General features: G+C 40.1%; 1 protein-coding gene across 1 annotated transcript in view; it reads right to left on the bottom strand.

Moving 5' to 3' along the window:
* Positions 1-384: 384 nt before the first annotated feature.
* Positions 385-16,798, bottom strand: part of AGBL1 (ATP/GTP binding protein like 1) — a 585,877-nt gene continuing 569,463 nt past the window's right edge. Inside the window, exon 18 of the mRNA XM_038532775.1 lies at positions 385-454. Within this exon, the coding sequence (XP_038388703.1) occupies positions 418-454 (37 nt within the window). The 3' untranslated portion in view covers positions 385-417. The remainder of the gene's footprint in view (positions 455-16,798) is intronic.

Genomic DNA, 16,798 nt, shown 5'->3' with positions numbered 1-16,798 from the left:
AGTTTAAATCATATCCTGTGGGTATCTATTTTGTGTTGTTTGATCTAAGTCAACCTCTTATTTCCCCACCTTAATATGCTACAATGTCATGACACATGCTCATTCTCATGAAACTTAATTCTCTTCTTGTTACTGTCACTCTGGCTATTTTCACACTAGTGTATTCCACCAAGTTGTGGAACTAAAAGACTTTATTTCATCCTTTGAGGCAAATGTCAAAATTAACATCATGCTAATGGGAAAAATCATGTAAGTGGCTCATAAAGAGAAAAATTTAGGCTAAACTAGATAATTACAGATTTCCCTTAAAGCCCATTATCATCAGATATAGCAAATCAAATACTATATTTTTAACATAAAACATAAAGAGGGAAAAATACATACCTACTTTTTGTCAGACATTCTGGGTATGTTATTTCATATAATCCTCACCATCCTGCATGCTAGATATTTTCTAGAGGAGGAAATAAAATAAGAAACATTAAAATTAACTTGTCCTAGGTCATTCAGCTGCTAAATGGTGAAACTAGGACTTGAACCATGGATCCTACTCAGTGTCTACATCCTTTTGACTACTGCATCCACATCTCCTTCCTTTGAGGTTGTAAAACAAAATCTATTATTAATTATTAATCTATTATTTGTTTACCACCTGCAAATGAAATTACAAGAAAATGTCAAAAAAAATTAAAATAAATCAATTTAAAAAGTCTTCCCTGGGGGATCCCTGGGTGGCGCAGCGGTTTGGCGCCTGCCTTTGGCCCAGGGCGCGATCCTGGAGACCCGGGATCGAATCCCACGTCAGGCTCCCGGTGCATGGAGCCTGTTTCTCCCTCTGCCTATGTCTCTGCCTCTCTCTCTCTCTCTCTGTGTGACTACCATAAATAAATAAAAATTAAAAAAAAAGAAAAGTCTTCCCTGGAATTAGCTCACCAAGACCTCTTCCTTCCTACCTGAATACATGGCCAGATAACCACTTTTGATTTCTGCAACTAATCTACAAATGATTGAGTCTCAGAATAACATAAACTGTGAATTATCTGACAAAAAATCTGAAAATAATAGATTGTATATCTGATGTCAATTTTTAAGGCATAGTAAATATTAAACATTAACAATATAAACTGAGACTGGTCTGTAAGACAATGTTGTCAGGTTTCAGAATGAGAAATTATGTGGGTGTGAGTGGCTATTCGTCGGTTCTCTGATTACTCAAAGCAATTACTAAAATATGAAGTTAAGTGATTGCTCAAACTCAACAAAATGCATGGTCAACAGGAACCAGGCAGTTCCTATTCATTGGAGTAAGCAAAGGAAAACATATATTAGGGATTTACCCCATTAACTTCACCCTATCACCTTTCTCAAATTTAGCATTTAATTTCCAAAGAAACAGCAATGGGAGATCTCCGTGTTTATAGTTGATTAATTCAGTATCCCCTGGCTAAATATGAGTCCTGCAGAGAGTATTGCTCATATCCTCAAGAAGTTCCTGAGGCCTGAATAATAAATAATAAATTTGATGAAAAAAAAAGAAAATATTCGATGTTATATCTCTAAAATTCACTGAAATATTCAGATCATGAGAATGGAGTTTAAATTTTTATTAATTTCAGTGTTTTAACTTTCTTTTCATCAGGGCAGAGCAAGTCTGCTAAGGACATCACTTGTTTTAAGACAGATTTTCAAGAGGTCCCTTCCCACCAAATAAAGAGTGGCCCCTTAGCATTGTCCATAATAAAATTTTGGGTCACAACTAGCTACCCAGAAAGATCCTAACAGGCTCCTTTTCAAAGAAATATGAACTCAGAGTTGGGAGATGCGCGTTATAATTCCAATTTTTGCCTCAAAATATCTGTTTGACTTTGGGCAATTAAGTTAATCTTTCAGAAATTCTGGTTCTGAAACTGTAAAATGAGAATTATAATGCCCGTCTCCTGCTGAGTAGATCAAATCAGGTAATGCACATGAAAGCACTTTAACGTAAAAGTGCTATACATTTGGGAAGAATTATTATTCTTTGACTCTGAGCTGCCCTTCAGCTGAATCCACTTGTAAAAACGTTGGTGAGATCCAAACATAACTTTTTAAAGTGCAGACTCTCTTGACTGCTGACTGGTAAGAATGAATCAAGCTAGAGAATATGATAAGTAAAAAACAAAAAAAGAAGAAATATGTGTATTTAATGTATAAAAGAAAAATATATTTTATATATGTATGAATATATATACACGTATATATCATTCTGCCACTCATCCCTTTGAATTAAACACTTAATAAACTGTGGCAGTTTTTCATTATTTTTTCCCCATGCTCTGAATAGAAAAAAAAATTTAAAGATTTTATGTATTTGAGAGAGCAACAGAGCACAAGCAAGGAGAGCTGCAATGAAAGAGGGAGAAGCAGGCTCCTCACTAAGCAGGGAGCCCAATGTGGGGCTCAGTCCCAGGACTCTGGGATAGTGACCTGAGCCTAAGGCCTTTAAACGATTGAGCTACCCAGGTGTCCCTGGAAATAAATTTTTAAACTATTTTTTTCACATCTTGATATGTCATGAACTCTTTCCATGGTATTACATATTTTATTTATAACATCACTTTATCAGCTTCTTATAATGTCATCACTTTATGTGAGAGTTTTAATACCTGTTTATTTGTTTGTTACTCTTATTTACTTACTTTTACACTATAAATGGTGAAGTGACACATTTCATGATGCTAACACAGAAATTTCATGATGCCATAATCCCTTGGTCTAGGACAGAACCAGGTTACACTTTTGTCCCAGTGTAAACATTTATGGAGCACCTTTTACTCACAAAAGTGTGAGTTTGGTCAATAACTTATACAACACCCTATTTAGTAGTTCATAATAATTGCTGTTAGAACAAATCCTGAAAGCAGGATTGGTGAGTCCATTAGAAATTATACCTATTTCCTAAGTAATGTGAAACATATATTCATCTTCTAAAATGAAGACATTAAAAAATATTCCGATCACAGAGGCGCCTGGGTGGCTCAGTTGGTTAAGTGTCTGCCTTTGGCTCAGGTCATGATCCCAGGGTCCTGGGATCGAGTCCCATGTCAGGCTCCCTGCTCAGCGAGGAGCCTGTTTCTCTCTCTGCCTTTGCAGCTCCCCGTGCTTGTGCTCTTTCTCTCTCTGTCAAATGAATAAATAAAATCTTAAAAAATATTCTGATTACATACATAGGTACATATTATTGGAAGCTTTCAAATAATGCATCTCTGTGGCTTCATATTTCAGTCCTGCCATGATCTCCATGTGACTTCAACATTTCCAAAGCCCTGAGAAAGAGAAGTCCAATCTAATGATATCTTGGGATACATCTCTTCGTCATGAAGAGAGATTTTGAGTTAGTCCCTTGTATATTTCCAAAGTGGCATCATGCTTTCTCTGCACATGCTGATCCTTCAGGTTAGAACATACTTGCCCTCTCTTTATTTTGAGAAGCCCTTTTTGACCCACTGTTTTCTTCTCTCCTACCATGTTGATATTGAATGTAGTGTGTCCCAGAAGTGTAGCTTCAAGATACAAACTGGCTGTTTGATTTATACCAGACTTGGATTAAATGAGAAATAATCTATTCTGTCAAGCCGCTGAGGTTTTAGGAAGGGTGTGCTGCCATAGCCAACATTAATTACCCTGACCAAAGTAGAAACTGGCCCCCCAAAGGATGCACTGACATTACATCAACCTCGTGTATGTGACATTGGATATGGTTGAGCAGTGAGCTAGGGAGAGCTTGGGACTGGAGGATAAAAAGAGGAACCATGTCTAACAATGAAAACAGTGAGAACAGTTATTAGTGATATGCTACCTACTACTCTGGATTTAGGAAGGTATTACAAGAAAGAGGTGGGCTCAATAAAGAATCAGCCTATTTACAAGCAGAAATGAACTGGAATAAAATAGAAAGAGCCTGGAAATCTGGGGTCTTGTATGGTTGGAAGCTCTAATTGCTTCTGAAGTCCAAAGCATAAGAGGAGGTACTAGAAGATTCCTTGAATGACAAATGTCCAGAATAACCTCTCAGTAAGATAGAGTGATTTGGAGCGAAGGCCGAATTGAGTCTGAGAGTTGGTTTTAATCAAGTTGAGAGGGAGGAGTAAGGGCAAACATGAAAAGTAAAATAACACTCTAAAACCTATGTCTCTTAAGATATGCCAGGCATGCTTACTGGCATGAGGAAGGTAAGTAACATCTTAGTTTACAATTCCCTGGACTCAGAGCCAACCCTTCTGCCTAATGGAGAGAATTCTGTGTATCTTTTGGTTTGTGTTGGATGCTTGTGCCACTTATCAACCCACTGCCTCTGAGCTCCAAATCCAAACTTTGTGACTGGTAAAAACGAATCTGGACTCTTAACTATTTTCTCTATGCCAGCTGCACCGATGCTGCTCATGAGATTCTAGGAGGGAAAGGGATTTGTTCCTTGCTTCTAGTGTGTTCCCTGGGCACGCTCCTATGGTGTGTGAGGCTTCACCATGGTCAGGCTCCTGCAGTGCATGGAGGCCAGGAGCTCCTGGCAGCCAGCAGCTTGCTTGGCATCCTCTCTGTGAGTGTTTCTTAGTAGAGCACCCACCTGTGAGATGCCTCTTTGAGAATAGATTTCCTAGAGGGAACTTTTCCAGCAAGTTCCAGAGGGTAGATTCCCAGCAAATCCCCCCGGTATGACATCACCGTGGCTTCTCTGCCTTCGCGGAGTCACACAATGGCATCCCCACTCAGGCTGAATCTCAGCTCTGGATGCTAGGGAGGGGGAGTGGACACTGGATAAGACTCTTCCTTGGGGATGCTATCTCAGCCCCACAGATGTGACTGCTCCTTCTATCTGCTGTCCCTATATGCTTTATAGTTCTCTTGACTTCTAACTTGCTAATCCCTGATTACTCCAAACTTCTATTATAGATAGTAGTTCTTTATATTAAAGTTTCCCTGGTCAAATCACTATGTGGTTTCTTTCTTCTGATTGGACCAGAGCACTGACTGGGGTTGAACTTGGATTGTGTCCCGTGGGAAGGTCAGTATATTTCATACCTAAGGGAAGAGAGAATCAGGATATTTAGTGACCAAATGGACTTACCATGGCAAAGAGAATTTGTGCTCCCAAAGTATGTCTTGTGATTGTACCTGTTTCCCAGTCTTCTCTGCAGGTAGGTTATATGTTATCCAGAACCCTGTTTTTTATTAAGTAGCATAGCATTTGTAACACCAGAGAGGGTCTTAGCTACTGACTTTAAATTACATTATATTGTAAGACCCCTGAAGGTGGGGATCAAAGCTTAGCAGCCAGCATTATATTCCAGGAATCCAGCAATATAAACAATACTTAATAAATATTTATTGATAAAATGATCTCCTCATCACTCAAATAGGTTAGGTTTCTTGGAGACTTACTATGTCTCAGGCACTATTCACACTGCTTTGATGAATCCTCTCAGCTAAAACAACAACCCTGCCAGTTCTATATTATTATTATCCCCAAACAGATGAACAAAGTAAGGAGCTGAAAGGTTGAGTAAGTTTCTCTAAGACAAAATGCATTTCAAAGCAAGAAAGACTAAATCCAAGCCACCCACTTGAAATGTTCTACTATACCCTCTTCCCATTGCAATTGGGATTCAGACCAAATAACCAGTGTATTTGTCTGGCTTTCTTCCTTATTCTGACCTCTGGTTTGTTTCCCACTCAAGTGACCAGTGAAAGCTCAGGAAAAGGAGCACTGATGTAAAAGATACTTGCTTAACCAAAGCACTGAGACAGCACATCTGCAGGAAAACACCATATGAAGCTTGAGGAGACAGAAAGTCAAAGACAAGCCACGCAGTGATCCTAGCAGGAGAATGTGAGTGTCAGGAGTGGCAAGAAGCATGAGTCCGATGGCTAGAGAGTGGCAGGGGTGGCACTGGGAATGTGGCTGTTTACAGCAACGCAATGCTAGAGCTCCCCTAGGGCATGAAAATGATGCATGCTGTAAGGCCTTGAGGGAGGACACGTTTTGTTTTGTTTTGTTTTGTGTCAATACAGTTCCCCAGAAAAATAACATCCAGTTGGCAGATAAGTCCAGCCTTCTTCCTTGGGTCTGTTCACCTCTACGAGGGCCAGCCTTTTTACATGCCCTGACTTAGGTGGCCGAAGTATCCCTCATAGGCATTTTGGTATTTCAACATTGGTCTCCAGCCATCCTGAGAACTCCAGCTGCCACGTCAAGATCTCATCTCTTGCTTTGCCCAAGTGCCCACATGGTGATATTCATTTGACTCAATCTCAGTTCTGTTAAGCACTCAGGGCTAGGTGCTTGCAATACTGAGTCTCCCTCTAGAGAAATGGAACAGCCCCCCACTTTCTATCATTTAGAAACATGTTTAGCTGTCTGAATTAGAAATTCTGATTACAGAGGCTTTAAAGAACAAGGTTTTATTTTTCTCCCATAATAACAAGAGTGGTAGGCAATGACTACTGTCATTTTTTTTTTAACTTAGCCGTATTAGTTCCAGCATCTCTGCCATTCCTGTGTCCTTCACTATTGGTCATAGAAAGGCTGCTGCAGCTCCAGCCATCATATCTATACACAAGACAGGAAAACTCTGGAAGGAGGAAGAGGTGTTGGAAGCCATATTTATTTCCTGTAATCAGAAAAGAAAATGTTTTCATGGCTCACTGCTTCCCACCCTCTTCCCAATAGACTTCCACTTAGATTTTATTGCCTAGATCCAGGTTGCAAGTCTTCTTATAGATGCTGGAAAATTGAGAATCAGGTTTATCAGGATTGTCTCTGAACAACCATGCTTTGGGTGGGCACATTGCTCCATTACCAATAAAGTAGAGATTCTCAGAGCAAAGAATCCTGGGAGACTAAATACTGAGTGGGCAATGGACTGTATTGGCCACACCTCTTGATTATTTTAACGCATAGGACGCTCCTCTGCTTCTCTTAGCTCTATTATCATGCATCTTGCAATTTGTCTTTGAGGTCCCTGCACGTTTTGACATTGTATGCAGGATCCAGGCAGTAGAAGGAATGAGTCACCTTAGAGCTTTGCAACAGGTAGCCGCTGGCATGTGATAACTTCACAGGTTGAATGAAAAAGGTGAATAGTCTTGTTACATTCCTCCTGTACTGATGTGAAAGCACCAGCACATAGCCTGGCACACAGTGTGGTGCTGTGTCTGGACTTGATGTCCATCTGGATCAGATGTCTAGATTAGAGGACTTGTCAGAACGTACTGGTAAGGGGCAGTTTGCCACGAGAATACATAAATCTAGAATGTCCACAGCCTGATTGATGCCTGGCACACAGTGAGAGCTTGTGAGAGCTCTCCTTTTTTTTTTTTTTTTTTTAAATCATTTCTTTCTTTCTTTTTTTAACAGCTTTCTCTGTTTACACTTTGGAAATTACTCTTGTCGGTTTAGAAGCCCCTACTGACAGAGCCAGGCTCTAGTGAGGGTGGCTGAGATGCTCTAGAGAAATTAGCATGGCAGAAACCTGAGGGCTGTCACACACATCTGTCACCTCCCCTGCCACCTCTGAGCTGGTGGCCAGGGCCCTTCAAAGGCCAAAGGGACAGGATGTGATGCTCTTTTTGTTCAAGTCTCTTTCTGAGCTTCCCACAGCTGCAGTGGGGAATCTTTTGTTTATATTTGTAAACTAAGCAGATGTGACATGGAAGTCACCAAGGGGAATGACTCTGGAACATTGAAATGTGGTTTTTACAGTCATATTTCTAATCATAACTGCCCTTTAAAGCCCCACATAAATCATCACCTTAAGTTCCTCTGCTTTGCCATCTCAGTGTGGCTCTCAGATGTCCCACAGCATGACAGGGACAAGATTTCATGTTTAGTCAGAGCTGACACTGGCTAGGCACTAACACTGACTCTTGATGTTTCCATAAACTCTTTCCTCCCAGAGCTGTCGATGGAAACTGAGAAATGCGTTCTAGGGAGAGACAACCCTGCAGCCCTGCTGGGTGGCGTGGCCACAGTGAAGATGGACACATGAAGGCAGGAGGCGCTGCATCCCAGCCCGGTCCTGGAACATCAGTCTCTTTGCTGTCCTGTCATCATTATGGTGGAAGCCAGGAAATGTGTCCCATCAGCTAGAATTTGCCCTGCCCTCTCCAGCTTCTCCTGAGCCATCCCTTTAGCTTAGCTGATATTCTGTCTTACGGCACAGCCAGCAGATCCAAGCATACAATTAATTTAATGTCACATGTACAACCACGTCCACCCCTGTAGTGACACACGGCGCCTGCCTATCTTTGCCAAGGGACTTATACAACACCAAACAACCTGATTGATCTCAGGCATCACACAGGACATGAGGAGGGGCCTCAGTGGACAAGAAGATAAGATGGAAGGGTCTGGAAGTGTGGGAAGGGAGAGGAGTCCAGGAAAAAAACAGCTGAGTTCATTTTCATGCCCATAATAACAAGAAATTCTTTCCAGCCTGGGGGACTGTAAAATAGGCCAAGACCAATGTGACCCGGGCTGCAGTGTAAATTTATTCTACGCCTTGTACATTTTAACTTAAACCTGTGTTTGTCCAATTTATTATAACACCAGCTCAGGAGATGTGCTGGGATGTATCTAAGAGAAGAACGGTGCAGAATATTGGAGTACACGTTATTCTCCTAGCCACAATTTTCTCAAACATGGTATTTTAAAAATATTTATTAATGTATGTAGGGTTTATCTGGGTTGTCTAGGAAGGAAGAAACCTCATTATTCTCCTCACTTTGTATCTGGTACCCAGCATGTACCAGCAACAACCACTAGCAATGCCATTAAAGCTAACATTTATTGTGTGCAAAGTATGAGACAGGCACCACTTTAAGTACTAGACTAACTGGTTCCAGGGGCTATAATCTTAACCCCTATACTATATTGACCCCCCCCCAACTTGTAGCTATCACATAGTAGTTACTTCAAGGAACACATGCCAAGGGCTTTGGGGGTAGTTTGCTTCTTCCGTTACTTCCTTGTTACTTATGCACAGTTTACAATGGTGAAGAAAAGTCACAGAAGGAAAAAACATAGGAAAAAAAAATACAAAAAATACCAGGAGCTTCATTTTCCCTGTCCTTGGTTCATTTCCTCAAATGGTCTATGGTCCTAAATGGATGACCCCCCAAAGCATTACTTAGTCTTTGGCCAACAAAGAGCTGTTAGGCTTTTTTCTTGTTTGAACAGCTTTCTAGACTCTTAAAGACAGATAATAAAGAAGAAATCATTTGATGCCTCTATTTAGCCATTGGAAACATTTGGTCACAGCACTCCCAGCCTGCAGACACATTCCGAAGGTTTATCAGAGCATGAGTCTCCTTGGAGAGGTGAACTCACTTCCTCTCACTAGCTGACAGCAGCTTTTAGCTGCATTTCATAATTCTGACCTTTGAACACAAATTGGAACAGATAATGGACAGAAAACACTCTATTAAAAATATAGAGCAGGAAAACAGTGCCGTCTAATGACTGTCTCATTTTTGTTTCTATAACTGAGATTCATCGTGGAATCTGTAGACATTGGAAATGATCTTGCCCAATTTGCTCAGTTTTTAGATGGAGAAACAGAGAGATTAGGAAACTGAAATAAAGCCACAGAGCTTTGCTTTTGACAGGGCTCTAACTAAGGTCTTCTGATATCCGAATAGGAATCTTTTCCAATGTAGTGGTTCCTAGGGCAAGGGAGCCTACATTATCTGAATTGTATAAAATACTAGGGATTACAAGGAGACGGTCTGAGGAAAGGGCTCAGGACCTGATACATGGAAAGTGGATAGAGTGAAGGAAAGTGCAAGCAGGCAGCTAGAACATTATGCTTGAAGAGGGGAGGCTCTTACAGTCATGTTTAGGGACCATTTTGAAGGCCAGGTAGGAGTTAGTCTGTGTAAAGTCTCAAATACCAAAATTAAAGGTAATGCTGTATTGTTGATAATTCTAGTATTATTCATTCAATTGTGTTCACAAATTATGCCTCCATGTTTAGACGATTGATTCAAACTTTGCCTTAAAAAAATCACCATGGAGACCGTAACTGACTAACAATTCTATCTCCACCAGGAAGGCTCTCACAGACAGTCAAGCCCAGAATGTTTTTCTGAGCTCTTAAATACTGGCTAAGAAAATCTTCCCATCAGAAAGAAAATCAGTCTGGATTCATGTAACTAGACTTAATAGGATGAAATTTCTCCAAAAGGTTAATTTCTGCCTTCAGCAAAACCTTCCTAATGGGCCATTATATGGTAAACAGTGGAGCAGGAGAATGGGGAGTATGCCATAGTTGATGTCATTGCAAAGCAATTCTGGAGGAAAATACAACCCTCAGGTCCAGCCCATGAAGACCAATCCTGCCCTTGTCTCATGGGGTTGACTACATGTGACCTAATTGATTGTTTTCCTCTAAAGACTGGTGATTTGATTTATTCCCAGCAATTCTCCTTCCTAACAATTGCCTGGCCTCCACTCCCAGGCAAATCTATGCAACCAGAAGGGAAGGGAAGAGTTCCCATGCACCCTTTTCACAGCAGCTCAGATCAGTTCCCTGTCCAACGGCAATCCATTTTAGAACCCGAAAGATCTGGTCTGTCGGCCTTAATCAAGTGACCCAAAGTATGGCTGAATGTCTCCTCCCCACATTCAGAAGTGTTGAAGGATCCTAAAGTTAATTATCAGGTGGATTCTTGTTGTAATGCCACCTTTAGAAAATCACTCAGTTAGGACGCCTGGGTGGTTCAGTGGTTGAGCATCTGCCTTGGCTCAGGGTCTGATCCCAGGGCCTGGGATCAGATACTGCATCAGGCTCCTTGTGGGGAGCCTGCTTCTCCCTCTGCCTGTATCTCTGCCTCTCTCTCTCTTTCTTTTTCATGAATAAATAAATAAAATCTTAAAAAAAAGAAAATCACTCAGTTGTTTATGTGCATGTTAAGGAACTAACTGTACATGATACATTAACAGCAACTGATATAAAAGCGTTCTTGAGAGGGGTGTTTTGACAGAAACTGTGGACCAGGTCTGGGGAAACTTGAGTCCTCTTTCTTTGCCAATTGACCTTAGAATTCAACTTATTTAAGCCTCACTTCCTCCATCAGTAAAGTTTTCAAGCTACATAAGATACATTTGAAGTCCCTTCCAGCTTTATAATTCTATGATTACACAATTACATTTATCTTGTCCTTTAGAACACCAACCACAACCACAAATAGGCATTTAATAAACATTGCTAGATAGCATCAAATATGATTTTTTCTTTTTTTACTGCTTGTATGTCTTCCCCCAAACTATTCCAGATTTTTAAAGTACTCAGCTAAAGATCCTGCAAATTGCACGTTTCATTTTGTTTATGTATTTAGGCAACTATGATGCCTTCAGGGTTATGGTTATAAATGATGGTATTGGCTTGTTTTAAGAAGCAAATAACTCCAGGAAAATGTCTCTCAGTAGAATTCAATGTGTTCCCACCCAAAGTCCTCCCCCAACCCGACCACACATAAGTACTTTAAAGTTTCAAAATGTGTAAAATGAAAAAGGCACGTCAGCATGGAGAGAATACAACAAAACAACATCAAAAACAGCACTATTCATTTTGTTGCTGTATTTTTCTTTAAAAAAATATTTTATTTATGTATTTTAGAGAGAGAGAGAGCATGATAGGAGTGTGAGCAGGGGCGGGGAAGCAGATGGAGAGAGAGGGTGAGGGGAAAGAATCTCTAGCAGACTTGGGCTGAGCTCGAAACTCCACCCAGGGCTCAATCTCACAACCCCTAAGATGATGACCTGAGCGGAAACCAAAGAGTCCAATGTCTACCTGACTGAGCCACTCAGATGCCCCTTGTTGGTATAATTTTCAATTCAGGACCTTCACACTTTTTTTTTTTTTATGTGGAAGAGTATCAAAACAATTGCTGGGTATTTCTGCTATTACCGTTTTATTTCTTAGATCCCAAAATCTTGAAATGGAAAGCTAATACTATTTTGATATCATGGAAGACACACATGTTCCCTTTTACTCATATCCCAAAAATTGTACCATAATAACTGCTTATTTACTGAAGAGATCTGTCTGCAGCAAGAGAAAATATTTGTTATTAAAAGGGGTCAAACTAAAATGATCACTTCTAACGAAGCATTCCAAAGGCCTCCCTTGCTTTCTGGCAATTAGAAAATAAACAAGGCTCTTAAAATAGTGCCCCCAAAACAATGGAGCTTCTCCTCTCATTGGCATCCATCCTCCTCTCCTCCTGCCTTATTGGACTGAACTCTGATACTTATATAATATGATAAATATGTTGCCACATGCATCATTTCATTTGTTCATTGTTGTCCCAAATGGAAGGCAGGACAGTGTTTTTATTTTCATCCTAGAAGGCTTTTCAGAGACTTAACTACTTAAGTTAACTTAAGAAGTAGTTAAGTCTGGTTATCTGTGATTAAACTGAGACAAGAACCCAGGTCTCTTAATTTCCTTCCTAGTAATGTCTGTACTGAATTCTGTGGGACGAGGAGGAGGGAGCCATTGGCTATATTACTCTTTCTTATTTATTTGTTCCCTTTTTATCAGAATTTGGAGCAAGGGAAATACAAGTTTTATGGCATGGTTCCTTGGAAAAGCAAACCTGATAAGAAAAAAGGGTAGGACATAGATTATTCAGATTCAAGATAGCCAAATTACAAATACCTTACCAGATATTAGCCAGCTAAAGAGTGTTTATGAAATTGGAGAAAGGTATATGGCTGATCTCAAGGAAAAAGTGTCTCCTGGTTTAAACAGCCCAGAGGTCATGTCCTATTTATCTATAAATATGGTACATAGAACTTCAGTTGAATACCAAGGATAAATGCTGATGACCATAAAGATGACTATGATTGGGAGTTCACCACTTTCATTCAAAGTTGAATGCTGGCTTTCTGGAAAGCCTGATTCCATTGAAGTTCAACAAGCTGATTGACAATGCCAAGCAGTTCTGAAATTTTAGGAACTCTTGGGTGTTGAGCTGGTTTTCTGAAAGGAATCTCTGCACACTGTTCTCATATAATTTGTGACTTTTTAGACTAGGAAACTTTCACTCCAGGGTATTGATGTTACTTAGATACCTCTCCCTAAGATGGGGGCCATGTAGGCAGAGATGGTAAAAATCCATGGATGGAGTCAGTCCTCAGAGCTGGTATTTGAGGAATGTAATCAATTGCCAGGATTATACACTCAACTATCCCATTTTGCATATTGTCCAGAGACCTGTGAAAAAGTAGTGTAAAACTCTTTTGATTATAATATTTATATTCTTTTTGTCCAGCGCAACAAAGGGTAGACCTTGATGAAGTATCTCAACATATGATCTTCCCCACTCAAAAAAAAAAAAAAAAAAAAGCTAGATCATGTTTCCCTACTACCACTATTTACGTAAGATATTTTCCTATTAAGAAAATGGTCAAGACCTGCTCTGAGGAGACTGAAGAGAGGTAAATAAAAATTAAATAGGAGGGGCACATGGGTGGATCAGTGGTTGAGTATCTGCCTTCGGCTCAGGTCATGATCCTGGGGTCCTGGGATGGAGTTCCACATGGGTCTCCCTGTGGGGAACCTCCTTCTCCCTTTGCCTATGTCTCTGCCTCTGTCTCTTGTGAATAAATAAATAAAATCTTTTAAAAAATTAAATAAGAAAGAGCATAAGTGAATGGTGGAATGGACAGGAGAGAATGGCAGACATTGGGAAAAATTGTAAATAACTCATAAACTAACACAGGTAAAATGAACATCCAGCAACTGATATAAAGAGTTTATTATAAAAATAAACAGGTAAAATATAAGTGAAACGTTAGTTATGTTCAGCCATTCCAATGAAATATTTCATTGCTGGAAACTCTGTGTTTAAAGGAGACTGAATGGAAAAGATAGAAAGGCACTTTGTAAATTGTCAAAAGAAGGCTGTAGTTCACGCAGGCACACACAAAAAAATTGATTGATAGAATACACTTGTCGTTAAGACTTCTTCCACATTTGTAAGATTCTATAACATGGTGCCATGTCATGGACAGATGCAGTGGAGTAAACCAGCCAGCCCTTCTATATTAGCTGAATAGTTGCTCCCTTCTGTATTAGCTGAGTAATCTCAGGTAGGCGGCTTTACATCTCTGAACCTCAAGAAAACCAGATTTATTGGTTTTCTGGGTTTTCTCAACCCAGATTGAGACTGGGCTAGAAAAATCTTTGTACAAACAAAATGTGCCTTGGACCAGGTCTTCCCTCATCTTCCCACATGAATTACGTGCTTTTTCTGTCTTTGCCTCTCCCTGTTCCTCTGCTCTGCATCTCTCTCCCTCTGCCAACACAAGGGCTCAACTTCCTTATACCTTGAGTTTGCATAGCATCCTCTGCAGTCTCAATTTTGCCTTGTGACTTTTCAAAATCTCTGTTCCCTGAGCTATTGAAATCATCATCTCAATACTCTTGGTTTAAAAGGCTCATGTAGGGATCTGATTGACCTACTTCATCATTTTTTTGCCTTTTATATTTATTCTTATTTCCTGAGGTATAACTTACATAGAATAAAGCACATAAACTGCCGTGTGTGTGTGTGTGTGTGTGTGTGTGAGAGAGAGAGAGAGAGAGAGAGAGAGAGAGACACCATGTTTGCTGTTCTTGAAATTGTAACTCACCTTTGGTCTAAGGATGTCAATGAGAAGGTGGGGTCATGTAATACCCAATAATGCAATCTAGGTTCATATTTCCACTGGTTTCTTTGAGAGGAGTGGCTGCCCGAGAGGTCTCTGATAGGCAGGTAGACATACGAAAAATAATTTCTAGTACATTTATACATGAGATTTTTTTTTCCAGCAGCTGCTACCAATAGTGATTATCAGCTCTGGATTATAATATTGATCTTTCATCTATTTATTATAGCCTTTTGCCTAATCTTATCTAAAATGACTTTTCTTATTATTTATACATTAAGTTGCTTGAATCATAAGAAATAGATATAATTAGTTTATCTCACACAGTTTGCTGTAATAATATACAACCAGGTTACCTAGAGCTCAAAACCTTATTCAGGTTTTGGCAGCAGATCTAAAGGCCCAACTGCTGCCCTGATGAAGCACTAAAATTCTTGTGGCTATCCCATGACATCCATTCCTTCAAACTATTGTTTGGTGACATGGTGATTCTTTACCTCTACTTATTTTTTTTAAGATTTTATTTATTTACTTGACAGAGAGATAGATAGAACTAGAGAGCAAAAGTTGGGGGGGGGGTAGATGGCAGAGAGAGAAGGAGAAGCAGGCTCCCCACTGAGCTGGAAGCCCAGACTCCTGGTATCATGATCTGAGCCAAAGGCAGACACTTAACCGGCTGAGCCAGGCACCTCTCTTTACCTCTACTTCTATTGTTAGTAAGCTTTTGTATAATTATTCTGCACGTGTCTTTTTTTTTTTTTCTGCACGTGTCTTAAAGTCAAACTCTTCAATAAACAAAAATTTGATTAGTTTGGAAAGTCACCATCCAGTAGAGGGCACTCTTGTTGGTGTTAGATGGAGCCTTCACACCAAGTAACTTCCTAAGTCCAAGGAATGCCTACAAACTAACAGAGTCCCTTTGGATCAGGAGTCAAATCCATTGTTTTTAGGGTCATCATGATGTCATTGAGCACAAATATAGCAATCCATGCATACTGAGTCTCTAAGAAAGAGGTTTTGGACATAGCAGATGTCTAAGCTATTCAGACAATGTCATTATAACTGGCAAACATCTTGCTTGGTCTGAAAGGATCAATGTCTAGACAAGTTTCTAGGACCATAACTAATCACACTCAGTTTGTCATTTTGTTCAGAAAACATTTATATATGGAGGACAAAGTAAAGGGAAATAAAGTCATGGAGATGGATGTTGGCAAGGCAGACCATGGTGAACTCATCCACATTAACTTCTGCAGGGAAAAATGAGAAGATGGGGGAAAGACAAACAAACCTTCTAAAGAGAAGAACATGAAGGAAGACTAGACAAGAGAAAAAAGTAGGGTAGAGAGAAAGTAAAGAAGGAAAATGGAAGGAAAAGAGGACAGGAGAAGCAGGTGTTAATGTTTTCATTCCTAGAGGTTAGAGTTCTTCTATTCTCCCTGGTCCAGTGACAGCTGACTCTCCTCTCAAGAAAAGAAGAAAAGCTCCCATCAATGATAAGGATCCTCTCAGCACCTATTTGGTGGACAGCAACTTAGCCCATGTAATAACAAGGCACGAGATGGCATGAGCATCTATCTGTGCAACATAGTAAAGTTCTTTACATGCTCCACAATACAAGACAGAGCTTTGGCACTGGATTAGAAGAAACTATTGAGGATTGATATTAGGGAAAGTTTCCTAACTATTAGTATTATAATAAATATCTTGAAGGGACCTGATGTTCCTATGTCCCATGATCACAAACCATGTCTGTTGGGACAGTGGTTCTTAAAACATGTTCCCTAAACCAGGAGCATCAGCATGGCCTGGGAACTTGTTAGAAATGCAGAGGATTGCCTCCCATCATAGACTTGCTGACAGAACTACCAAGATTGTGGCTCAAGACTCTGTGTCTCAACAAGCCATCTGGGTGATTTCTATGTGGCTGAAGTATCAGAGCCACAGTGTAGGGAAATGTTATGACTCACGTTATGCACATGGAGAATACCCGGTGCCAGGAGGTGAAGTCGAGTCATCTAGGAAACCTATGAACCATCTGGGTCTGGTTCTTTCTTCTCCTTGGTCTCTTCACTACTTGTCAGGTTTCTTTCCACTTGTGAAAGG

Source organism: Canis lupus, chromosome 3 (assembly GCF_011100685.1).
Source record: "Canis lupus familiaris isolate Mischka breed German Shepherd chromosome 3, alternate assembly UU_Cfam_GSD_1.0, whole genome shotgun sequence".
Classification (NCBI taxonomy): Eukaryota; Metazoa; Chordata; class Mammalia; order Carnivora; family Canidae; genus Canis; species Canis lupus.
The sequence above is the reverse complement of the archived record's forward strand: the minus strand, read 5'-3'. Positions and strand labels throughout refer to the sequence as shown.